The 26,888-nt window shown below is 39.2% G+C and overlaps 2 protein-coding genes across 9 annotated transcripts; one reads left to right on the top strand and one right to left on the bottom strand.

Annotated features, from left to right (window-relative positions):
- Window positions 1-196: 196 nt before the first annotated feature.
- On the bottom strand, window positions 197-26,329 carry CREBZF (CREB/ATF bZIP transcription factor). Of its 5 annotated transcripts, XM_070457210.1 has the most exons (6): window positions 24,989-26,329; window positions 24,697-24,774; window positions 23,539-23,607; window positions 7,701-21,772; window positions 5,397-5,474; window positions 197-608 (listed from the first exon to the last, which is right to left on the bottom strand). In XM_070457210.1, the coding sequence occupies exons 1-2, from the start codon at window positions 26,056-26,058 to the stop codon at window positions 24,759-24,761; spliced, it is 1,086 nt and encodes a 361-aa protein (XP_070313311.1). In that variant the 5' UTR covers window positions 26,059-26,329; the 3' UTR covers window positions 197-608; window positions 5,397-5,474; window positions 7,701-21,772; window positions 23,539-23,607; window positions 24,697-24,758. The 5 variants fall into 5 exon arrangements, with proteins under 5 accessions (XP_070313311.1, XP_070313309.1, XP_070313310.1 ...); XM_070457208.1 differs by having other exon boundaries at window positions 7,701-23,607; XM_070457209.1 differs by having other exon boundaries at window positions 7,767-23,607.
- Window positions 7,298-16,961, top strand: TMEM126A (transmembrane protein 126A). Of its 4 annotated transcripts, none has more exons than XM_070457214.1 (5): window positions 7,298-7,564; window positions 10,743-10,841; window positions 14,562-14,755; window positions 15,801-15,933; window positions 16,508-16,961. In XM_070457214.1, exons 1-5 carry the CDS (start codon window positions 7,545-7,547, stop codon window positions 16,698-16,700), a joined length of 639 nt encoding a protein of 212 aa, XP_070313315.1. In that variant the 5' UTR covers window positions 7,298-7,544; the 3' UTR covers window positions 16,701-16,961. The 4 variants fall into 4 exon arrangements, with proteins under 4 accessions (XP_070313315.1, XP_070313313.1, XP_070313314.1 ...); XM_070457212.1 differs by lacking the exon at window positions 7,298-7,564 and adding an exon at window positions 8,089-8,137; XM_070457213.1 differs by lacking the exon at window positions 7,298-7,564 and having other exon boundaries at window positions 10,750-10,841; window positions 15,819-15,933.
- Window positions 26,330-26,888: the final 559 nt, after the last annotated feature.

Here is a 26,888-nt window from a genome sequence, read left to right as displayed (position 1 = left end):
TATAAGCAACAACACAAAACCATACAAAAGTATAAAACTCCCTGGTAAAGATAAGTATTCTGTAGTGTGATAATGTATATGTGTAAATCACTTTACAATCTAATATAGAATTTAAGATACAAAAGCATAAAAACTGTCATAAATTTACGTTAATGGTATGCAATATAAAAGAAGTAACTGTATCGTCAATAACATATATAAGCATACCTCATTTTATTGCTTTATTGTACTTTGTAGATACTTTGTTTTGTACAAATAAGATTTGTAGCAACCCAGTCAGACACCATTTTTCCAACAGTATTTACTCTCTTCATGTCTTTCTGTCACAGTTTAGTGATTCTTACAATATTTCAAACCCTTCACCTGTAAGAGATTATAATTCACTGAAGACTCAGATGATGGTTAGCATTTTTCAGCAATAAGGTATTTTTAAGGCATGTACATTGTTTTTAAAGACATAATACTATTGCACACTTAATAGACTATATACAGTGTAAATGTAACTTTAATATGCACTGGTAAATCAAACAATTTGTATGACTTGCTTTACTCTGATATTTGCTTTAGTAAGGTGGTCTGGAACCAAAGTCACAATCTCCAAGGTGCGCCTGTAATGAGAAAGGCAGAGATATAAAAGACGAGAGATTTTACAGGAAACTGAAGTCAGTATCAGTTTAAAATAGACTGTTATAATTTTAAGATGTTTTGTGTCATTGCAGTGGTAATCACAAAGAAAATACCTATATAATTTACACAAAGGAAAATGAGAAGAGAATCAAAATATAAAACCATTCTCAAGACAGATAACGTGTTAAACTACAAAACAAGTTTTTACACCATTAAGAAGACTGAAATTATATAAAGTATCTCCTCTAGCTACAATGAAATGAAATTAGAAATAAACAGAAGAAAAATAGGAAAACCACAAATATATGGAAATTAAACACTGTACTTTTTCCAAGTTTATTATTCAATATATATATATGTACACTACTCAAATATATTGTCAATGTGTATTACACTAAATTAAATTTAAGTCTGTATCATCAATAGGTATAACTAAAATCCCTCAAATTTCAATCCAAATAGATTCACTTTGTTTAGTATAAACCAAATCCCTTTTACTGTACTTGAACCAATTCACGTCATTGTTGGCAGAAGCAAAGCACCATGGACCCTCCTGCATGTCCTTGCTGAGTATATCCAACTGCAAGACTTACCTCTCCTCTGACACTCCACCCTTTCTATGGCAAGTTACATAGAAGTCACATTCACCACAGCTGACAAAAACAGTTTTTATTTTTTTCCCTCTTTACACACAGAAACTCCTATGTATTTATATTTTTAAGGCAAAAGACAAAGTTTTAATCATGTATTTACATTTTGGTTTCTTTTCTCGTTACAACAAAATTGATAGTATCATTATTATCATACGAAGTCAAGTCAAAAACAGAAAGACAAATATCATATGATATCACTTCTATGTGGAATCCAAAAAAATGATACAAATGAACTTATTTACAAAACGGAAATAGACTCACAGACATAAAAAACAAACATGGTTACCAGAGGGAAGAAGGGGAGGATAAATTAGGAATTTTGAAATAACAGACACACACTGCTATATATAAGACAGACAATGAAGCACAGACAGAGCACAAGGAGTCATATTCAATATCTCGTAATAAACTATAGTAGAAAAGCATCTGAAAAGGAGCATATATGTATTTATATGTATGACTGAATCACTTCACTGTACACCTGAAAGATTGTAAGCTATGTTTCAGCTAAAAAACTTTTTAAAAAAGACATAATCGACATACAACATCATATTAGTTTCAGGTACACAACATAATGATTTAATACATGTATATATTTCAAAACGATTACCACAATAAGTCGAGGTAACCTCCATCAGCACGTACATGTATAATTTTTTTTCTAGGAATGGGAACTTTTAAGGTTTACTCTCTTACCAACATCACTTCCAGGTATATAGCTCAATAGACTTCAGAGTAAGATGCTGAAGAGATATATACACACCAATATCCATCACAACATTATTCACAACAACCAAGTGAAGCAACCCAAACATCCATCAAAAGATGAATGGATAAAGAAATTGCAGTGTAGTGACTTCCCTGGTGGCCCAGTACTCTGCGCTCCCAGTGTAGGGGGTCCAGGGGAGATCTCTGTGCAGGGACATATTGTTGTCATTCAGTCACTAAGTCATGTCCAACTCTTTGCAACCTCATGGACTACAGCAAGCCAGGCTTCCCTGTCCTTCACAGTTTCCCAGAGTTTGCTCAAATTCACGTCCATTGAGTCGGTGATGCTATGATCCCACATACCACAACTAAGCCCATGAGTAGCAACTAGGGAAACCCACACACCTCAACGAAGAACCTACATGCAGCAATGAAGACCCAACACAGTCAAAATAAATAATTTTTAAAAAGATACTGTGATATATGCATACACACACACACACATATTCATAAACTATAACACTGAAAGTGAAGCTAAAGTGTTAGTCGCTCAGTTGTGCTGACTCTTTGTGACCCCATGGACTGTAGCCCGCCAGGCTCCTCTGTCCATGGGATTTCCCAGGAAAGAATACTGGAGTGGGTTGTCATTTCCTTCTCCACGGGATCTTCTGAACCCAGGGATTGAACCGAGGTCTTTCACATTGCAGGCAGACTCTTTACTGTCTGAGGCATCAGGGAAGCCCCAAACTGTAATATTATTCACTCTTAAGAAACGACGGAAATCCTGTCACATGCTAGAAAATGGATAAAACTCAGGGACACTGTCCTAAATAAAATACATCAGTCACAGAAGGACAAATAACGTATGATTCCACTCACATTAAGTATATAAAGTAATCAAACTCATAGAAACAGAAAGCAGAAAGGTGGTTACCAAGGGCTGAGGGGAGTGAAGAGGAGTAATCAGCATCTAGTGGGTAGAGTTTCAGGGCTGCACAATGAAAAAGTTCTAGAGATCTATTGCTTAACAATGTGAACATACTTAACACTACTAAACTATACACTTTAAGGTGGTTAACATGGTGAATTTTTTTTTTAACATGGTAAACTTAGTGATATGGTTTTTTACCACAATTTTTAAAACTAGAGCCAAATACTATTCAGACTTGCAAAATGCAAAAGATTTCACCACCAAAAGATTTGCTTTTTAAGATAATACTTTGGATAGAACAATATCAGATGGAAATGAATCTATTAAAAAAAAAACACTAGAGATGGAAAATATGTGGATAAGTATAAATTTTCTTAGTTTTAAAGTTATTTCACAGACAAATCACTACTGACATCAAAAAATGGTTATGTGGTATGTAGTTTATAACACGTATGGAAGCAAATGTATGACAACAATAACACAAAGACTGAGAAGAAATGAAAGTATACCATGGTAATATTCTCACTTGTAAAGTGGTAAAATATCACTTCAAGATCAGTTTGGTTCAGTCACTCAGTCATGTCTGCACGGACTACAGCACAACAGGCCTCCCTGTCCATCACCAACTCCTGGAGTTTACTCAAACTCACGTCCATCGAGAGTCAGTGATGCCATCCAACCATCTCATCCTCTGTCGTCCCTTCTCCTCCTGCCTTCAATCTTTCCCAGCATCAGGGTCTTTTCCAAGAAGTAAGTTCTTCACATCAGGTGGCCAGCGTATTGGGAGTTTCAGCTTCAGCATTGGTCCTTCCAATGAATATTCAGGACTGATTTCCTTTAGGATGGACTGGTTGGATCTCCTTGCAGTCCAAGGAACTCTCAAGAGTCTTCTCCAACACCACAGTTCAAAAGCATCAATTCTTCAGTGCTCAGCTTTTTTTATAGTCCAACTCTCACATCCATACATGACTACTGGAAAAACCATAGCTTTGACTAGATGGACCTTTGTCAGCAAAGTAATGTCTTTGCTTTTTAATATTTTAATAGGTTGTCTAGGTTGGTCATAGCTTTTCTTCCAAGGAGCAAGCGTCTTTTAATTTCATGGCATGGCTGCAGTCACCATCTGCAGTGATTTTGGAGCCCCCCAATATAAAGCCTCTCACAGTTTCCATTGTTTCCCCATCTATTTGCCATGAAGTGATGGAACTGGATGCCATGATCTTCGTTTCTTGAATGTTGAGTTTTAAGTCAACTTTTTCACTCTTTCAGTTTCAAGAGGCTCTTTAGCAAGTTCTTCTTCACTTTCTGCCATAAGGGTAGTGTTATCTGCATATCTGAGGTTATTCATATTTCTCCTGGCAATCTTGATTCCAGTTTGTGCTTCATCCAGCCGGCCATTTCACATGATATACTCTGCATAGAAGTTAAAAAAGCAGGGTGACAATATACAGCCTTGACGTACTCCTTTCCCATTTGGAACCAGCCTATTGTTCCATGTCGGTTCTAACTGTTGCTTCTTGACGTGCATACAGATTTCTCAGGAGGCAGATAAGATAGACTGTGACAAGTTAAAGATGTTGTTGTGAGTTGAATTGTGACCCCCACCCAAATACATTTTCAAGTTCTAATCCCCAGTACCTGTGACTGTATCCTTATTTGGAATTAGCATCTCTGCAGATTTAAGTTAAAATGAGGTATATTGAATTAGGGTGAATGCTTAACCAATGGTGTCCTTATACGATAAAAGAAATTTGGGTACACAGACACACACAGAGGGAAAGGCCATAGTAAGTCACAAGGACACAAGGAGAACCACCATATGAAAATAAAAGCAGAGACTGCAGGAATACTTATACAGGTGAAGAGATACTCAGCATTGCTAGAGACCAACAAAGCTAGGAAGGAAGCATAGAACAGACTGTCCTTCAGCACTTCCAGAAGGAACTAACCTGGCCAATACACGGATTTCAGACTTCTAGCCTCCAAAATAGTGAGTGAATAAATTTGTTATTTTAAGCCACAAAGCTTGTGGTACTTTCCTGGTAGCCTGTGTAAACTAACAGAGAGGTAGACAGTATATGCTAAAGCAACTGTTACCATTTGCTAAAAGAATTATACCTAATAGGCCAATGAAGAAATAAAATAGAATTTAAAAATATTCAGTTCAAAAAATAAAGGCAGAAGAAAGGGAAGGGGAATATAGAACATGTGAAACAGAAAACAAATATTAACAGCAAGATGATAGATTTAAAACCCTAGAATATAAAAATCACTTTAAATATGAATGGCTTAGACACCTTCATTAAAAGTCAGAAATTTGTCAATTTCGATTTTTAAAAAACAATATCCAATTATATACTACCTATAAGAAGCCTACATTAAGCAGAAAAAACACCAAGAGAAGATTAAAAGTAAAACAATGGGAAAAGCTATGTCATGTTAACACGAATCAAAAGGAAGTTATTGGCGGGACCTACCTGGGAGTCCAGTGCTTAGAGTCCATGCTTCCAGCACAGGGGGGACAGGGTTCAACCCCTGGTCGTGGAGCTAAGAGCCTGCGCGCCGTGTGGTGTGAACAGAAAACAAGAAAGCAAAGTTATTGCAGTGGCTATGCTAATATTAAATAAAGTGCAAAGCAAGCCATATTACCAATTATTAAGAAGGTTATTTCATAATGATATACAGAGAAAAATGTTTATTCATATAATAATGAAGCTTCAAAATACATGAAGCGAGACCTGATAGAAATGAAAGGAGAAACAGAACGATTCCCATAATAGAGATTTCAATAACCTTCTCTCAATAATTGATAGAACAAGTTGGTTGAAATTCAGAAAGAATAAAGAATTCTTCGCTACCAATCAACTTATGGTATTGATGTTTTTGAAAATTTGGCACAGCAGCAGCATATACATTCTTTTTAATCACATATGAAACATTTACACAGATGGACCAGAATCTGGGCTATAAATACCAATAAATTTAAAAGGATCAAGTCATACAAAGTATATTCTCTGACCACAGTGGAATAGAATTAGAAATCAATAACAGAAAGGTATTTGAAAAATTAACTATTAGGAAAGTAACACACTTCCAAAAAACTCACAGGTCAAAGAAAATAGCAGAGAGAATTTATAAAGTATTTGGAACTAAACTAAAAGAGTGAACAGTGTTTCAAAATCTGTTGTTGTTGCTGTTCAGTCGCTAAGCTGTCTCCAACTCTTTTGGGACCCCATGGACTGTAACCTACCAGGTTCCCCTGTCCACGGGATTTCCCAGGCAAGAATATTGGAGTTCTCATTTCCTTCTCCAAGGGATCTTCCCAATCGTAGGATCAAACCTGTGCCTCCTGCATTAGCAGGCAGATTCTTTACCACTGAGCCACCAGGGAATGCAAGCAGTACTTGGAGGGAAATTCATAGCATTAAACTCACATATGGAGTAGAAAAAGATTTCACACGAATGATCTCAGCTTCCTCCTCAAGAAATTACAGAAAGAGGACCAACTTAAATCTCAGGTAGGAATAAGAAAGGAGAAAACATAGAACAGAGCAGAGTACGATCAAATTGAAAACAGAAAAAAGCAAAACAAACAAATGAATTAAATATGAAACTAGTTGAAAAGATTAAAAAAATTACAAACCACTAACCCGACTGATCAGACATAAAAAAGAGAAGACACCATGACCAATAATAAGAAAGAAATGTGGCCTCACTACAGATTTTAGAGAAAAATAAAAGAAAAACTATGAACAATTTAAGACAATAAATCTGATGAATTTGACATTTCATCCTGTCTTGAAAGAACAGTTTTTAAATAAAATCTCAACGTACAAAATTGCTTTTATTACTCTAGAATGGCTGGCTTCAGATATTGTACAGCACGCACACTTACTAACTTCAAATTAGCTTCAAACCATTGAAAATGACATTGGATAAGAGTATAGAGTGTTGGGGGAAACGCGTTCGCACGCGCGCGCGTGTACACACACACACACAATCTGGTTTTCCCAAACTTTCTCATTTACCTCGGAAACTTTCCAGCTGGGATGCACACCCACTTTCCACTCCCAAATATGAAGGCCTGTTTTTATTTTCTGGTTCACTGACAAGCGACAGTTTGACAGTAGATAAAGCCCTCTCAGCGAAGGGGCTGGGGAGAGGTCTGCTCACGTCTCCTATGAAGTCCCCCGCCCCCCCCCGCCTTATCTTATATACCACTTTCTCCATAGATAAAGCTCAATTATTTTCCCAACAACTTCGGCAAGAGCTTTAACAGGATCCTCACAGTTTTACAGAATAACCAATGAGACTGTTTTCCCTCCTGCTTTTTAACAGAGGAAAGTGCCCCCCTCCTGCTTGGTAAGTGAGGAAAGAGGATGCGAGGAGACAGCAAACAGAGGTCTTCAGAGGTTTGGTCCAAGACTTTCGTCAATGGTCCTGACTGATGGAGCCACAAGTCTCCTTTGCTCTCTAGTTTTTCTTTAGTCTCATTCACCTAATCCTCCTTTCATAAGCAATACAGAGAAAACAAGCTCCTGCTGCTCTTCAGGCGCTCAGATTATGGTGGCAGGATCAACCAAACCGCACCAGGAACTCAAGATCCAAGGAAGAACGGAAAATCGATGGAGCAAAGAAATCTCAGGTACTTTTAGACTTCGTTTTAACCGACGACCTATCTCGTATGCCGAGGGCTGTGCAATTATATATATATATATATATATCCCTCGTATCAGTACACGACGTGTAAACTATTGGCCACGAAATTTTAAGTAACGTACCCAAGATAAGAGTTTCAACTAATGGGACGGGTTTCAGGTCACTCAGTTTTCAGACTGAAATCTCACCATTTCCGCAGTCCGTATCCTGAGAGGCGGAGACAGGCTGTAAGAGGAACCCTCTGCGTCACCCAAACCTCCGACCTCGGAGGCGCAGCGCCGCCCACTTGCGGGAAGGCCGGGCGCAGCCTCGGCCCGGAAACCCAATCCTCCGCCGGCTCCGACCAGGCGCCCGCCTCGGGTCGGTCACGTGGCGCCCAAAATGGCCGCGCCCGGGCGCCTCGAGCGGAGCGTGGCGTGAGCCCTAGCGGGGCCGGAGGAGACCCGCCGAGGCTGCGGCTGTACGGAGGCGCGCGTAAGGTACCGGCACTCGGGAAGAGGGGCGCCGGCGGGGACAGAGAGATGCGCAGCGGCCTGACGCGCTGTTCTGCCGCAGCGTGGTAATGAGATCCCAGCACTGAGTCACAACGAGAGGAGGGGAGTCGGTTCCATCGGCCCGACCGTCCCTATACTTTCCTCCCTACAAGAAAAGATCTTATATTTAAATTAAGCCTCTGACGGCGGGGGCGGGGAAGAGGTTGGAAACCTGCGCTTGAACTTAATCCCAGGTTTACTGCCAATTTACCGGGTGACCTTGGCCTAATTTAATTTTCATCGGCCCCACTTTCTTCATTGTCTCGGGAGCTATCTTAAATAACTAATGCAAAAGACTTTCGAAATGTTTGTAATATTTAAACGTGGCATTCATTGCCTTAGCTGTGGATATATTATTAATAACCAGGATAATACAGTGACCTACTGCGGACCAAATTAAGGGTGACTTTTAATAGCCACACTTCAGAAAATGGCCAGCTCACAGCAGGAATCTCAGCAGTATGCAGAGCACTGAACAGAAAACTAGTGATAGCATTAGGCGGGACTTTTGGGGGAAACATTTCAGACATATACACTGTACACCTTGTATATACTGAATTTGCTTGTTTTTATATCTCTCCACCACCCCGCCAACATAAAATTATTCAGCGTTCCTGTAGGTCAGAGATCCTATCATGTTATTGTAACCAAGGCCCTCAAAAAGTTTGAGTCCAGGAAACCTAGACATAAATGTCCAAGCCTGCACTGTACTTAGGATAACTTGAACTTTGTTTAGTTGCTACATGGTGTAGCCTGCCAGGCTCCTCTGTTCATGGGAGTCTCAGGCAAGAATATCGGAGTGGGTTGCCACTTCCTCCTCCGGGGGCTCCTCTCCACCTAGGGATCAAAGCCACCTCCCCCGCCTCAGCAGGTGGGCTCTTTACCACTGAGCCGTCCGCGAAGCACCAACTAGAACGGTAAGAAATTCCGTGCACTCAGCATTTCGCCAGGCACCCAGTGGCTACCCAGTGAAACTTGTTAGTGTTGTCAATTAATTTTCTAGCAAATGAACAGTGAACCAAGAAAATTACTTAATAATGTAGAACATTCTTTGTGAACTTTTGCTTTTCTTAACTCTGCTGCCCTGAAATATGAGCTAAATCTAATGAATTAAATCTTCAAGCTGCTGCTGCTAAGCCGCTTCAGTCGTGTCTGACTCTGTGCGACCCCATAGACAGCAGCCCATCAGGCTCCTCTGTCTCTGGGATTCTCCAGGCAAGAATACTGGAGTTGCCATTTCCTTCTCCAGTGCATGAAAGTGAATTCAGAATTCACCCATTCCCTTACTCTCTTACTCCAGCTAGTGCCTAAGTCAACAGACTACCTGCCTGTGGACCAGAGGAAGGTTATCGTTTGTTTCTTTGCAGCCAACCAGAATGAGTTTTATATTTTTTAAGTTTTACTGTTTTGTTTTTCTAAGTATGCAACAAAGACCATTATGTGACCCACAAAGCCTAAAGTATATACCATCTGGCCCTTTAGAGAAGTTTGCTGACCTCTGCTCTAGGGCAGAGGTGAAATCGCGAGTGTCTTCTACCTATTAAATTCTTTTCCAAAGTGGTTGTCATGAAAGTGAAAGTTGCTCAGTCGTGTCCGCCTCTTTGCAACCCCATGGACTGTAGCCTGCCAGGCCCCTCTGTCCATGGAATTCTCCAGGCCAGAATACTGGAGTAAGTTAGTCTTTCCCTTCTCCACAGGAGCTTCCCAACTCAGCTACCCAACTCAGGTCTCTCACATTACAGGCGGGTTTTTCACCAGCTGAGCCACAAGGGAAGCCCGGTCGTACCCAAATTGGATACAGTTTGTTTCCACCAGCATGAGTTTCCATTACCCCACATTCTTACCAGTAATTGAAATTTAATTTCTATTTCCCTGATTATAGTGGTTAAGCATATTTTCATATTTATTGGCTGTTTGGCTTTCCTCTTTTGTTACAATTCCACATTCAGGAGGATTCCCTCGTGGTTCAGTGGTAAAGAATCCGCCTGGGAGGCAGGAACCATGGGAGACACAGGTTTAACCCCTTGGCCAGGAAGATCCCTGGGAGGAGGAAATAGCAACCCACTCCAGTATTCTTGCCTGGAGAATCCCTTAGACAGAAGAGCCTGGCGGGCTACAGGCCATAGGGTTGCAAAGAGAAGTGCCTATTAACACCATTTGTCAGTTTTTCTATTGAGTTGGTTGCCTTTTTCTTATCGATTTCTAGTACTTTACATATTCTGAGTACCAACAATGACTCCTTTGTATTGCAAACATTTTCCTTACCACTGGCTAATCTTTATGGTATCTATGAATGAGTTCATTTTAACTGGTTAATACTAGTTTAACTTTATGTATTTTATGGTGCTTTTTGCAAATTTACAATATTTTTAAGGGTCACAAAAATGTTCTGTGTTTTCTGAAAGCTTCATGTGTTGTCCATGTTCTGGTTTCTGTTTCACATAGAATTGTGGGGGTTTGGAGGCAGAGGTGTTTATGCTAATCAGTTATATAATCAAATTGATGATTATGAAATGAAGCTATGGCTAATTTTTTTAAGCTAAATATTTATGGTCTTCAGATGGCTTTTATAAGCCCTTTTGCTGTTTTTCTATAGATACACATTATTGAAAAATGATATTTTAATTTAAGGCTCAAGATGAAAAATCATGAACCAGATGGTACTATCATCAAGGAGAACTTAATTGATATCATAGCCCGAAAAATTAACCAACTCCCAGAAGCAGAAAGGTAAGATCCCTTCTTATACTTAAAAAAATTTTATCAGGTGGATTTTCATCATTGATTCATCTCAATTTAGTTTGACTCTAAACAACATACATTATCAGAAAGAAATTGAGATTTTTCTTGCATTGATGAGAAAGACAAGGTCCAGAGAGATTAGCTATTTTACTTGAAGTCAAGGCTAAAATTCATTTCTTTGTACATTTCTATTAAATGTCTCAGTTTTTCCATTTGGCTTAGAGTAGAAACAAATGTATGTATTTATGGACTAATTTAAATAACAAAATTTTAGATTTTAAAACTGTCTTCTCAATTCATTACCACTCTTACCACACTCAATTCATGACTACACTTAACAGTCTGAGAGTGCCATGTAATACACATAGCTAGACAAGAAATTTCAGAGAAATGGAATCATGGCTAAAAGATCATTAAAGTATTATTAATTTATATAGGAAACATGCTGATCTTTGAAGACAACACTGAATGAACTGCAGTCCCTACAAAATGTTCTTAGATCTCCTTCGGAGGCAGCCACTCTAACACTCCATGTAAACTGAAAATCAGAGAAGGAATGGCGTATGCATATGCACAGGCAACAGGACAGCAGAGTGTCTGTCATATTTGAGGAACCAGTGTTACTGAAGTATAAGAGAAGTGGGCATAAGGTTAGAGACACAGAGTTTTGAGCAGGGAATGACCCAGCTAACATTTCCAAAGAACATTCCAGTTGTTTTCTGGAAAACAGATTTCAGGTAGGAGAGAAAAAGACGACCACCGGTAGGAAAACTGGCATAGTAATCCCAGTGAGTGGTGGTGGCAGTTTGAAGTGAAAAGAAGGATGGATTTGAAATACATTTTGGAAGTGTAATTTTACTATCTTGCACAAATTCCAATCTTACTGACACCAGCTAAACAAGGGAGAACCTATAAACCCAAAGGCAGTAATAAGAACTTGGTGAGATTTTTTTAAGCTGTTTATCCAATTCTCCTCCCCCCAACCACACACACATACACAGTGTTACTGTTTTTCAGAGGTAATCAGAAAACCTTTTTAAGCAAATAAAAGATATGTACCCATGTTTCCAGGCCAGTGAGGAAGGGAAAGCCACAAAGACTAACACAAAGAAGGATAGATGTGACAGCCTTGAAGAGAAGAAAGTAGGATGTGCTACTGGGACTTGCACAAAATTAGAAGCAGCAATGGGGAAGTGAGCTAGAACTGCAAAGCAAGCTTTAGTTTTCACGTAAACTGTTTTCAGTCCCTGGCACCTAAGCAGGGCAGACGGCAGCACCTCCATATATTTCCTTTGTTCCCTATTTTTCCTGTTTCTATTTTATGTATCCTAGTTCTGTTTCAGGGCTTCCCTGGTGGCTCAGAGGGTAAAGCGTCTGCCTGCAATGTGGGAGACCTGGGTTTGATCAATGGATTGGGAAGATCCCCTGGAGAAGGAAATGGCAACCCACTCCAGCATTATTGCCTGGAGAATCCCATGGACAGAGGAGCCTGGTGGGTGTTGTTTAGTTGTAAGTCATATCCAACTCTTTCCAACCCCATAGACTGTAGCCCCCCAGGCTCCTCTGTCCATGGGATTTCCCAGGCATGAGTTTGTTATTTGAAAAGTTTTTAAGTATATTAAGCTTGAATATCAAACACTTCACTTTCTAATCTACAAAATAATTTATGTAACAAATTTCATTGCCACTTGTTATTTCTGATCTTATATTTCATTTGTTCATGATTCTAGTTACTTTTTATCTTTCCAAAAAACTCCTGAGTTCACATTTCTAAGTTGTATAGGCACTTTTTGGGAACAGTGACCAGCTATGAAGCTGCTAGATAACAGTTTTCTATTGAATTATTAATTAAACAATGTGACTTTAAGCCACAGGAAATTAAAATCTGGTTGGGAGACAGCAAACTTTGCTATTCAGATTCCAGTTACACTCCCTGATATATTTAGGGACTTATTTATGTAATTTTTAATATTTAACATTAATATGGAGAAGGCAATGGCAACCCACTCCAGTACGCTTGCCTGGAAAATCCCATAGACGGAGGAGCCTGGTGGGCTGCGGTCCATGGGGTCGCGAAGAGTCAGACACACTGAGTGACTTCACTTTCACTTTTCACTTTCCTGCACTGGAGAAGGGAATGGCAGCCCACTCGTGTTCTTGCCTGGAGAATCCCAGGGACGGGGGGAGCCTGGTGGGCTGCCGTCTATGGGGTCACACAGAGTCAGACACGACTGAAGCGACTTAGCAGCAGCAGCAACATTACTATATCAATGTATTATAATGTATATAATAATTATGTATATAGACAAGTTATTTACCTTAGTATTTGTTCCCATGACTAAAAATGAAGATGATATGTATTTCACAGTGTTATTATGAAAATAACAGTATTTTAGAGGAAATGCTTAAGTTTCCCACTCCCTTAGCTCCCACAAAAATACACAGGTCTTTTCATATTTATGTTTTGTTATTGTTCGGTAGTTCTCCAGGTCCTCATCACAAATACCATCTTACATACCCTAAGTTTCGAAACTGCCTCCTTTGTACTGCCATTACTGTTTTAGTACACTTCTGTTAGATGTCAAGTCTATGTATCTTTCAGTCTCCAGTAATAAACTGTGAAAACATTGGAGGTAGGTAATTTTTGTACCTTCACAGCCAAGTGTGCTGTATGCAGTAAGGTGCTCAGTGACTAAGTGCCAAGTATCACTATGATTACAAAACGACCAGTCAGAGAGGTAATCTTATACAATGTAAAAAGCTCAATTAGGAATTCCTAGAAAAGCTGTTTTAAGATTGAGTGTTAACCATAGTAGTTAGAGAGGGTATCGTATGGTTAGTCTGGCTAATTAAGAGTAGTAAGAAAACTGAGAGACTGAAATGCCTGTTACAGGTGGCAAGACAGGTGGTAAAAAAGTTAAACGGTAGGCTGAAGAGTCTGAATTGGAGTATTTGAATATTCAGCAGTTTTAGGGTTTTTCCCCTGAAACTAAAGAATGGATAGAATGTGCACTTTAAAACTTATACATCCCATGCTTAAAAACCAGCTTTACCATTTACTATCTCAAAACATCATTTTTATTTCAATGAGTTCTTGTGAAGTGCCTAGCATAGAGGATCCCTTAAATGTTAGTACTGTTCCACCCCCCCCAACCCTGACTCCAATGCTTCACGGAAGATTAACAGGAAACATCAGTTCCACCTTACTGAATGCCTTCTATGTGTCAGGTGCTGTTGAAACCAAGATACTTGTGTCTTTGTAGCCAGTCTTCAAGTTGTTTACAGGCTAGTTGGGAAGGCTGACATGTAAATCTATGATAACATAGTACCGCTTTATAACGTGTTGTGCTATAGAAGTAAGTACTGGGCGTTGTAGGAGCCTAGAGAGGCATCTAAGTCAGACTCTTCAGAAGCTCTTCCCTGCTATATAAGGGTCCCAGGGCAGGGGGAATTTCCATACCAATACCCTTCACAAAATCACAAAACAAATTGTACCACTGCATCCTTAATGTGTTGGCCAAGTTCAGAACCTTTTAGAATAAAAATCTCTATGTAAAACAATGATCCTAGGTTTGTTTTACAGAGCTGTAAGATACAATAAATATGATCCTAAAATCCTGATTAAGTTCTGTAACAAATGCCAGAATTGTTCTTGGAGAGCTTACATACACAATAGAGCAAAAATTTTGTTTTTTATCACCCATTCAGGAATCTGCTTGAAAATGGATCAGCATATGTTGGACTTAATGCTGCTCTCTGTGGCCTAATAGCAAATAGTCTTTTTCGACGCATCTTACATGTGACACAGGCTCGCATAGCTGCTGGCTTACCAATGGCAGTGATCCCATTTTTGACAGCAAATGTATCTTATAAAGGTTTTGTAAGTTTACCTTTGAATACAGGTAAGTTCTATTTCACTATCACCAGTAACTTCACTTTGGTATACAGTTTGCACCTTATGTTAATCCTTAAAGTAGCTATATGATTTAAGGTAGTCACGGTGTACATCTGTCAGACTCGGATGGATAAGACTGAACCTTGTTAGCCTCTGTAAAGCAGCAATTAATTCATATTAGCATGGTCTACCAAACAAGTAAAATAGATACACAGTAATGCTAAGTACTTTCCTTTATCTAACTTCTCTTTCCCACAGTGCTTAGTAAGAAATACTTGGAAACTTTTTAAAAAATGTTGACTGCCTTAACATTATAGTTTCTTAAAGGGAAAAAACATTTTGTGGGAACAAGACTATGTAGTAAATCAAAAAGCACCGTGTGTGTGTATATAGTAGTTATCAAATACATGGAGACTTGATTTCCTTTGGACAGTTCACAATATTTGATGAGTACTCCAAGTACAGCTAAATCATGAAAGGATTTATGATTTAAAACAAAAAATTATCACAGGTGGTAGTAAGGAAGGAGGCAGTCCATTTAAATTCTCATAAGTGCTACTTCAAATTTGCTTAAATTGGATGAGTATTTTGTTTGAATCCCCACGATCATTGTGGAAAGAGTTTTGATATGCAGGGAAACAATGAAGTGAACAGAATGAGTGAAAACATAAGTTAACTTTCTAGTACCATGTACTAATTTGAAAATGAATAATTTTATAAAAATAAAACCAGACTATAATATAAAAATGTAAGATGAATTAAATTGTTAAAACAGATTTCCCATGGGTTTAAAAAAGTTTCCTAAAGACAAAAATACTATCCCAGGTTTGCTAATACAAGTGCAGAAAACTAGAAGCAGTGCAAACTATTATATTCAAATAGAAAACAAATTAGGGAATTTTCCCTAAAATGGTTTTATCAGTTACTCGTTTTAATCATCCATATGTATACCTTTTAACATGCTTTGTAGAAATGCATTTGCTGTATTATTGCTTTAAAATTGCCTATCTGTGGACCTTGAGTTCTTTGTTTGCTTGAATATCCATTTGCAGAACTAATTTGTTTCCTAGGTGATCTGCATTGTGAAACCTGCACAATAACACGAGGTGGATTGGTTGGTCTTGTTTTCGGTGGCCTGTACCCTGTTTTTTTGGCTATCCCTGTGAACGGTGGCCTAGCAGCTAGGTAGGATTATTTTCCATAATTATTGAGAAACTTAAGTACACTCTTTTTTTCGGGAATATTACCTGTTTGATTTGAAAGCATTAATGAGACTTGTTTTATCCAAGTAATCAAAGAATACTTTACAAGAATTTGAAAACACTTCTGGAAATTTATCACACTAACCTCTTGGGTGTGAGGTTCAGGTTCGAAATATAAAGCTGCAAGCAAGTACTACTGTGACTAGTGTGAAAGCTACGTTATATGCATAATGTTCTTAAGAGTTTATGTACTACTTATAAAAGAAAATTCCATCAGAAAATGTGTAGCTATAAGCCAAAATAACTCAGTTATTCTCTGATGAACTCTTGTACCAAACAATCTATGAGCTTCCAGAGGTGAAATGGGGGGGGGGGGGGAGGACAAAAGAAAACAAAAGGCCAGTTTTTAGGACTAATAGACATTGAAGAGAATGCTATTAACTTAATCTTTACCCTAAGCTAGCTTTAAGACTTCTGGAATTAATATATGCTGTACACAAATTTATCACTTAATACAACTGTCTTTTCTAGTGAACTGTCTCAATGTTTTCTTACAGGTATAATTCAGCCCTGCTACCAGAGAAAGGAAACATCTTAAATTACTGGATTAGGATTTCTAAGCCTGTCTTTAGAAAGATGTTATTTCCCATTTTGCTCCAGACTGGGTTTGCTGCATACCTTGGGTCTAGACAATATAAACTACTTATAAAGGCTCTTCAGTTACCAGAACCTGGCCTAGAAATTGAGTGATTGTTAAGCAACTCTGTACACAAAAATAAAACTATAAAAATAACCTATATCTAATTATGAATAAACAGAGACTAGTACATAAGGTACAATTCTGGGATCTACAGTATTCAACACTGTCCACTTAGTTAAGAACCTAACTTCCTCGTTTTCCCAGTACTTTCTCCCACATTCACTTGCTCTACTCCTTTATATTAAGCACTTTGGTTTGTAACACAAGAAAAAAACCATACAACTGTTTTCATTAAAAACCTCATAAAAGAATCCAAACAGGAATGAAAATGGGGATGGGGGTGGAGCGGTATCAACACACTACAGGAATGTTATTTTCTTAATTCACTGTTTTCCATGGGTATTATTCATAGACTCTTAGAACATATTTAAAAACATGCCTGGGACTTCTCCAGCGGTCTACTGGTTAAGATGCCAAACTTCAAACCCTGGTCAGCTAAAGACAACAAAAACTCATTCCTCTCAGTGATCAATTCCAATATTCTTGCCAGGAGATTATTCAGGTTTAGCTCAAGCTGTCCTAATGATAGGCTTCCCTGGTAGTTCAGTGTTAAAGCACCTGACATCAAGCCCTGAAGGAGTAGCCATGTTCTTCCTATTATTTCTGGTTTTGTTTTTTGAAGTATCAGTCTATTCCTGACTTCCTTAGATAGATTATTTAAATTTTTGAAATGACATGTTGTCTTCCCTTCCTAAAACTTTTCATCTCAGTTCTTGAAACTATTTTATTTGACAGCATCTAAATCGGCATTGAGCTTTCCCGGTGGCTCGGCAGTAAAGAACCCGCCTGCCAAGCAGGAGATGTGGGTGTGATCCCTGGGCCAGGAAGAGCCCCCAGAGGAGGGAATGACGAGCCTCTGAACTGCTGCCGGGAAACGCCATGGACAGAGTGGCATGGCGGGCTGTAGCCCATGGGACTGCAAAAGAGTCAGACATGACTTAGCAACTAACGACGACAGGTCACCACTGGCCAACAAACTGTGATGAGGAAATATTTTTATACTGATATGTATATGACTGATAACATTTTAGCACTAGCCATATGTGGCTACTGAGCACCCAAAATGTGACTAGTGCACCTGAATAACTTAATTTTTTATTTAGCCATACCTAGCTAATATCCTCGGCATTGGACAATGAAGATCTAGATCAACACTTGCTTATGACACAAGTCAGTCATACCAAATACTGTGTCACCCTAGAGTATTATTCACAAGCATCTTAACTATTCCTTTTCAAATACAGTGATACATGTTAGTCTTATGCTATTTAAAATATTATAAAAACACTTAGCCTGTCACCTAAAAAAAGCAGCTTTGAGTGGGATAGACTTTCAGCGTCCCATAAAGAAAAGAAAGCAGTACAGCCAAAGATTTAAAATTCAATTTATAAAATACAAGGGAATTCCCTGGCAGCCCAGTAGTTAGGGGAGCTTCCCTGGTGGCTCAGCAGTAAAGATTCCACCTGCAATGTAAGAGCTGCGGGTTCAATCCCTGGATCAGGAAGATCCCCTGACGGAGGACACAGAAATACTGGACACACTCCAGTATTCCTGCCTGGTAGAATCCCATGGACAGAGGAGCCTGGGGGCTCTAGTCCACGGGGCCACAGAGTTGAACATGACTAAAGTGACTTGGCATGCACAAACACCAGTGCTTTGACTGCTGAAGGTGCAGGTTTATTAATCCAGGGACCAGCAAGCCGCGTGGCAGGGCTAAATAAAAACCAAGTCAAAAACCTAATAAAAATAGATTATGTTAAAAAAAATTCCCCATCAAACTACATTTGATAAGAAACGATCCCAATTATGAGGCAAAAGAATATATTTTACTATGAATATTCTCTGGGTTACAGAATTACGGCTGACTTTTCATCTTGATTCCTTTCTAGATATTCCCAGTTTTCTGTAATGAATATGCTTTACTTTTACAACTAGGAAAAAAATATATATGTAAGGCTAAAAACAAGACAAACCCTTTATAAGTTAAAATATCTAGATAAAGCTCTGACCCAAAGTTATATATTTTATATGCATTCTCACTTTTATTGAAAGCATGGTTCTACTCATCACAATAGAAAACCCCAATAAAATTCCTGACTTCAAAAATAAGAAACCCAAATTACTGAATCAGACTTCTTAAAAACAGAGCATGGTGTAATGAACTTAGATAGTTCAAAACCCACTGATACAACTATTGATAATTTAGTACAAATTGTTTCCTTAAACATTCCTGCAGTACTTACTCCCTAGCATACCACCATTTGTAAACACAACAATTTACAATGGTTTCTGCAACCAAAAATGATTTTCTTTCTTAAACCTATCCTCTAACCATATTTTTCTTAAATCATCTTCTCAATTAGTGGAGTAACAGACAACACAGGCCAAAGAACCTGTTATTTTAAACCTGTTGCTACAAATTAACTTTACCAAAATTTTTGGTCAGGGGCAAATTAGAACGTTCTATGATCTGCATTACAACTTAAAGTCATTTTTAGCTGAGACCTATAGAACACTGCCTCAGAGAGGAAAATGGTTTATTTCATCAGTTCTGTCACAATAAAAAAAAAAAGAAAGAAAAACCTATTTAAACCTTTCTTTGTTCTGTGTAGTTATTTGGCTTTAAAAAAGAAGGCTCATGTTATACTATACTTAAGGTATTAATTTGTAATCCCCAGACTGGTAAATTAGATGCCAAAAGGGTCCAGGAACTATAAAGGAGAGATACAGAACGTAATGGCACATTCTAAAGGATGCTCAGCCACCAACAAAATTCAAATCTGTATATATTAACAGCTACACAAATGTTCCAAACATCAAGTGGCTAGATTTTTAAATCAGATTAACTGAAAATTGAGCAAAAGATTTTCAACAAATTTGAGTCAACACAACTACAAAAAACTGGGAATTCTCAGGCAGTTCTGTGGTTAGGACTCCATGCTTTCACTGCTGAGGTCCTGAGGCTGGATCCCTGGTTGAGGATCTACGATTCCACAAGGCTGCAGCACAGCAAAAAAAAGAAACTATAAAAAAATTATTAGAAAAATTTTAATAAAGCACTGCGATCTGCTTTCTTTTTAAAAAGTGGGGAAAATGGATAAGAAATCTTGAATGTACAAACTGGAGAAAGGTTAAAAAACAAATAAAAACACTATCATCAGTAACCAAAGCAATGAAAAGGGCAACTTTCTATTAACCTTTTAAAAAAATACATAGTTTTCCTTACATGATTTGCTGCTAATGATAAAGTAATTTACTTCTGTAATAAAGTTTAAAGAATCTCCAGTTTCATTTTTCTGCACTTTAAAACTGAATGTAAATAACCGCTTGCTGTCTAGGTTAGAGCTCTGAGCTCAGTCTGTTATTATAAGACAACAGGGAGTAACTGGCAGATTATTGAGGTATTCAAGTTCAAATAGGTACAAAATACTGTGCTAGCTAAGCAAACACTTTACAAGTATCTAATAGAGGACATCCCCTTTTTGATTCCTGGCTTTGACAGTAACCACCTGGTTTCTCAATAAAAAACAGCACAGTAAAATATAAAAACATAACCGTTTGGGAAGGTCTCAAAACCTCTGTGTTGATAGCCAGGGGGGAAAACCAAACACCTGAAAATATTTTACAACCTATTCAACTTTAGTCATCAGATTACTTAGCTTAAGGCTGACTAGTAAAAACTTAAAAGTTTACCTCCCAAATGCGGAACTAGATAATTACGTATTTTGAAACATTCACTCATTATCAGTGAATTATCCACTCTATCAAAGCAGCACTAATGGTCACCAAATAGTGTTGACGCCTACCTGATTGTGGTTACAACGCAACCAGCTGTACTGTTCAATATGTAGGAGTATCCATCAATCACCTAAGTTTAACTGAGAAGGCTCTTTGCTGCCTGACATCAGACACTGAATAAACCTGAAACTGAGTGAATTTAATCAGTCTTGTGTATCACCATACAATAATCAAACTGAATAATTAATGATGACGAATCATTTTAGAGAGAGAAATAAGAGCCTATCTCCTACTCCCTCCCACTTCTACCATCTGCACACCTCTGAAATTAGTAAGATAAAATGACCCAGTCTAGACCAGGTGAAAGAATGTATTAACATAATCCAACAAAAATGAAATAAAACCACAAGAGTTTTGAGTGTTTTCTCACACTTGTAATGAACTGGAAAAATGTTTCAAATAAGTAAAACAACCATATTCTGTTTAAAAAAAAAACACTCCCATCATCCAGAACGCTAAAAAGCCTTTCATACTAGAGAAATTTTAATATAAAACAGTAGAAACTAGTATACCATTCATTAGAAACCTCAAAATAATTTTAATATATCCTCAGAGGAAGCTCAAGAAGCCAAAACCTCAGATCCACACATCTTGGCATTATCCTGAATTGCAATTAACTACCCATACATTTAATCATATTCAGTTTTTCAAAGATACACAGACAAATCAATGCATCTATTTAAAAAGACTACTCTTTATAGGTTAAAGACTTTACATAAACTTTTATATTCTACTCAGCAAGGTCTGTCTGTACTTCAGATTAGCTCTCATGTTCCAGGAAATAAATACAAACTCATGATACGGCCTTGTGATCACTGATGGCCTGTTTATGTAATCCTACTGCACTAAATGTAATTCCATAAAATGTGCTCTTGATTATGAAAAGAATCTAATATTCCTTGATGTAATACTATCAATCTCTTCTCCAATGGTTACAATTTTTAAAAGGTATGCAAAGAACTGAGTATCACTCCCATGAAAGACAAAAAATGTGTAATTTTGTTCCAAAATTAACTTAGTCTCATGAATTCCTATTAAGTCTTTCAAGGATTCCAGACAATCTTTTCATATCTCCATTTCTGGAAAGTGAAATCTGGAAAGTGAAATCAGTATAGAAGTAATTTGGGAACTTGAAAATGGCATTCATTTTTTTCAGCAGATGCCAAATTTTTGACCGACATGGCTCCCACAATTACTTTGTTACCATCAGTCCAGTCAGTTAACAGGTTGTAGGAAAAGATTCGTTTTTGCAGACACTGCTAAGCTGTTTAAAGAGAAGAGAGAGAGATTAATTTAGTGATTATAAAATGAACAAATATTTAAAATATTTTGAACACTTTTTGTTGGATTATATCAGAGGTGTGACTACATTTTAACAAACGTGGACTCTTTCGTTAGGTTTGGTCAAGGAAGTGCAGAAACATTAAGTCAATATGATAGAAACAGCAGGTCAATATGATGTGTTAGTTCAATTAATGTATGAATTCCTGTCACAATCAGAAGACAACTATTAAAAGGTACATCTTCAGTTCTTTCTGTATCATTTTGCCATAGAGGCACAATTAGGAAAAGAAAAAAAGACTCCCCAAATACTAAACTGCTTTCATCCACTACAGTAAATAGAGCCAAACCTGAAAACTTCTAAACAATCCATATTATATTCCAGAAATCTGCTTTATCCAGCTACTAATCATTCAGAACACAATTTTCTAAAAATAGTAAGACAACAGTTTCATATTAATCATAACTTTTTAATTAACAAGTAGTGAATAGGACACTTTAAGATATTGTTTACTACATACTGAAATAAACAGATCTGTTGTAAATTCAGAAACCCAAACATTTACAGTAAAATGTGTTTACACATAAATATGACCAAATTTATTTAAAGTCCCTGTTATATAGGTCTTAAATACATGCAATACCATGTAAAAACAAGACTATGACGTTGATGCAAAAAAATGACAAAATCACTATAAGTCACCAAAATTAGAAAAAAAAGAGAATGAAATGGAAACTAAGAAGGACAGTTTAAAAACATAAGGAACCTAACAAAGCAGCTTTTAAAACAGTTGATACTAATCTCCATTTTCAAAAGTTCTTAATCAAGTATTTCCAAAAACTGCCATTTATAAAATGACATTCTAAAAATCTATACTTGGAATTTCAAAGCATCCCAATTCAGAAAGCTTTGACTGTTTCTCCCCAGCCCCCAAACTTCAAATAATGCAGGAAAATCATTGACGTTAGGAAGAAAATATTCCAAAGGAATGGTATACTTTTTAGAAAAACGCACTTACTGCTTTCAGAACCTAAGACCCACAGCATTAACAACAATCATTTTTCCTATTTTCATCCATTGTTTTCCAATGTCATATTGAGAGATGAATAAATTCTTTGAGCCCATAACTGAAAGATCAACAAACCTGATTTTATTATGACACCATATTTTTGTCATTGGTACTGCACAAAATTATATACAAAGATATATATATATACAAAATGTTCAAGTATTAATTAAATTTCAATTCAAGGCTTCTGTTTCAAAAAGCTACATTTAACATATTCCATAAAGATAGCACAAATTAGTCATTTCAAATAATTTTTCCAACTACTTTTGGTTTATATATATTATATATTATTCAGTAGGCACTAAAAATCCATGCAGCTGCATTGTGAGGGGCTTGCTCCTGCACTTAGGTATAAGCAGGTTCATCACTCCAGGTTGTGAGTTTGGCTACTATCCATATTCATGCTCAAGTGCAGTAGATGATTTTACAAAATATGCTGTAATGCACTGGAAACCAGAGACCAAGTTAGGTCTCAGAGTGTATTATCTAGCAACAAAACATTTACAGTTGTGCAAGAACAAGATTCCATTTTCATAACCAAATAACAACAAAATAAAACATTTTATGTGTAAGATAACTTACATCTTTGGACTGCTGGAAAATACTTTTTAATTATGAACATTTTAAAATAAAAGCAGAAGCCCTGAAATTACCTCTTTTTCCTCATTTCTTATACTACCTTTTAAAATAAAGCAGGAAATGTGGCCAGCAGCTGGTCCCGTCTCTTCTGCCCCAACAGCTGTATCCACTTTAGCACAAAGAAAAACAAGGATGCTAAATACGTATATACTTTATCAAACAGTGATGTTTCACAAAGAATTTCTTCATGTCCCTTACATTGAAGGACATCATGACTCAATCTATATACAATTGGACAACACTGTCGTCCCAACTATGGAAGTCTATGTCCCAACTTTGGAAATGTCAATTGTGTCATTAACTGGCCAGAATCACTCAATTTTAAAACTCATTTTTAAATAGGACAAATACCTTTGAAATATGTAGAGTAAGATTCTTTGTGAAGCCTCACTTTACACGTTTTCATTCACATTTCATAACCTTCAATATCTAATCATACATAAATTTAACCTAAAAATTTAATACAACAAAAATAAAGGTGTTCAACAATTTATTCATATTCAGTGATAGGGTAATCACTGTGCTGGTCCTCAAAGAAACATTTCATTAACCATTCTTATTCCTCCTTCAAGTAACTAACATAGGAGTCTGGTATGCATGTTAATTTCCAACTTCTCTAATGTTGAGATATAAAAATCTATTAATCTGAATAGACTGTATGTCTAGATCTATTAAAACTTAAAGGCATTCTTATATTTAAGAGATTTCTGTAATCTCCAGCAAAGTAACTATCACATTTGTGCATGCCCCAAGTACTTATTGTCAACCTCTGAAAAGTTGCTCTAAAATTGGAATTCCAATTTGCACCTTGTACAACTCGGAAGTTCCATTCAACTTCACCTGTGTCACTGTCTCCAAACTGTATCTCTATTAGCAGCTTTCAGTGTACAGTTGGAACCGATGTCATCCAAGGCCATGTCCACACTGGGGACAGAAGAGCTAGGTACACGCAAGTCTGAACAAGGGGACACATTAACAGCTATTTCAACCAGAAGAAGCATCTTGAGTACATTATTGACCAGCACAAGTCTGTTTCCAGGGTGGACAGGGCCCAAATTAGATTCCCCTCCCAACTTCCGAAAAAGAAAACAAACAAACAAACAAAAAAAAATCACACACACGCACAAATTGAGATGTTGCCCATTAAAGTAGACTAAGCAGCAGAGCATGAGCGTTACGTGAAGAGATGGGTCCTTACCAGGTGGTGAGGCGGGAACGACTGTTCTGTAACCCCTACAACGGAGCCTGGCAGGAAGGAAATCACCTAAAAAAGAAACTGTCAGAGAGATTTAATAGTCACATGTTATCATTAGGAGTTGGTTACAGTGTCACATTCATGCTTTTAGCTAAACACTTAAAGATTCAATATTACTTTTTTTTTTCCTCCTCTGAAATGTGTCCAGTGACGATGTCCCACTAAGGTGTTTTACATGATGTAAGGGAGTTGAAAGGGGATAAACGCGGATAAAGAGCGGATTACTTGACCCTACATTTTAAGAGAAGACGACGCCTTCCGGGCGCACGCCGAGCAGAACTCCACCGACACCTTATCCTTGTCCACATGCAGACACACTCCTCCGGCCGAGTCGTCCTGGTCTTCCAGCGGGTCCGGCTGCTGCTTCCCCACGGGCAGAGCGTAGTCGTGGTCCCCGGCGGGCGAGTCCCTGAAGAGCGAGGTGGTCAGCCGCAGTCCCACGCCGCTCAGCCGGCTCAGCAGGCGAGCCAGTCCGGTCTCGTTGGCTAAGACGGCCCGAAGGTAGCGACTCTCCTCCTGCAGAGCCTGCACGCGCTTGCCCAGCTCCCGGTTCTCGGCCCGCAGCTCCTGGTTCTCGGCGGCCAGCCCCCGCACTCGGCTCTCCAGCCCCATCACGTATTCCTTCTTCTTCAGCCGGTTGAGGCGGGCAGCCGCCGCCGCCGCCTTCCGGGGACTCTTTGTCGCCGCCTGGTTGCTGTCGTTGCCGCCGCCGCTGCCGCCGACGCCGCCGCCGCCTCCTGGGGACTTTCTCCTCCTCTTTTCGCCGCCGCCACTGTCACTGCCGCTGCTGCAAGCTCCGATGCCGTTTAACAGCCTCTGCAGCAGGTCCGAAAAGCGCTGCATCTCGGCAGCCGCGGCCTCGTCGTCGTCGTCGCCTCTCCACAAGCCACCGCTGTCCGATCCTCCGCCGGACGAGGAGAGGGGCCCCGGCGAGCTGAGCCCGGGCTCCAGGTGCCAGTCCGGCTGCCGGGGGTCCAGTAGGTCCGCCAGTTCCAGGCCGGACAGAAAGTCCATGTCCTCCGTCTCCTCCCCGGGGACGCTGACCATCGCCTCCTCCTCCATCTCCTCAGGCGAGGGCGCGCGCGCGGCCACGCCGCCGCGGCCCCCCCTCCCGGCCTCCGACTCGCCCTCGTCGCCGCGCGGCTGTCTGCGGCCGGGCGATCCGGCCGCCGCCGTCCCCTCGTCCTCCGCCGCCCCGGTCAGGTCCGAGGGCAGCGAGCAGGTCGCGACGGGCGCCGGGCTCTCACTACGCGTCGGGGAGTCGCTGCCCGAGGCCGCCAGCAGTTTAGTCAGGCTATGCCTCATGGGGCCCGGCGGCGGGCCCACGTAGGCCCCGGGCCCTCAGACCGGGCCTCGCGGGTCCCAGGGACCCAGAGCGGGTAGCCGGGGAGCAGGCCAGAACGAAAGAAAGGGGAAGGTCCGCGTCGCTTCCCGCCCCCGCTTGGCTGATCGACCCCCCGCGCTGGGGCGGGGGGCAGGGAAGGGAGATGGAAGCAGCGAGGCCCAAAGATGACTCGACCGCGCCACCCAGACAACGGCCTGGCCGGAAGTCAGTCGATCTCGCCCCAGCCCCTCCCACCGCATTTTGCGCTCCACTGGGCTCTAGTATCGCGAGAGTTCGGTAGACCAGGCGTAATTCCAGATCTCTAGTGATGTCATAGTAACAGCTGCGAAAATAACAACAAACCAGGGATTTATTGAGACGGTGGTCTACCCTCTCGGCCCTCGCTTCTCTATCGTCTGTATTCTAGCTTCCAGCTGCAGTGAAGCAACTCTCGCTCAGAACTGATCGATACCACATTTATGAATAATCAAAGTTATCCTGGAATTTAAGACTGCTAATCAAACCATTTTTTAAATTGCCCCGCCCCCTTACGGTATAGTACAAGATGGTTTCACTCAAACAGATAGTACTAGAAGAAAAAAATAAGTCATTCATATGTAATTTTTCCAGATTTTGTTTAAAAAAATTACAAATATACAGAATATGTGAAAGAGTATTCTAATTCAACACTACCCAATACCCAGACTCAACAATTAAGTTTGTCATATACACTTTATATAAATGTTTGTAAAACATTTTTTTTTTTTTGCTGAATTATCCCAAAGTTTGAGACAAAACACACCACCTCAAC

Source organism: Odocoileus virginianus, chromosome 28 (genome assembly GCF_023699985.2).
Source record: "Odocoileus virginianus isolate 20LAN1187 ecotype Illinois chromosome 28, Ovbor_1.2, whole genome shotgun sequence".
Taxonomy (NCBI): Eukaryota; Metazoa; Chordata; class Mammalia; order Artiodactyla; family Cervidae; genus Odocoileus; species Odocoileus virginianus.
Note: the sequence above shows the minus strand (reverse complement) of the source record. Positions and strands in the feature narration are given on the sequence as shown.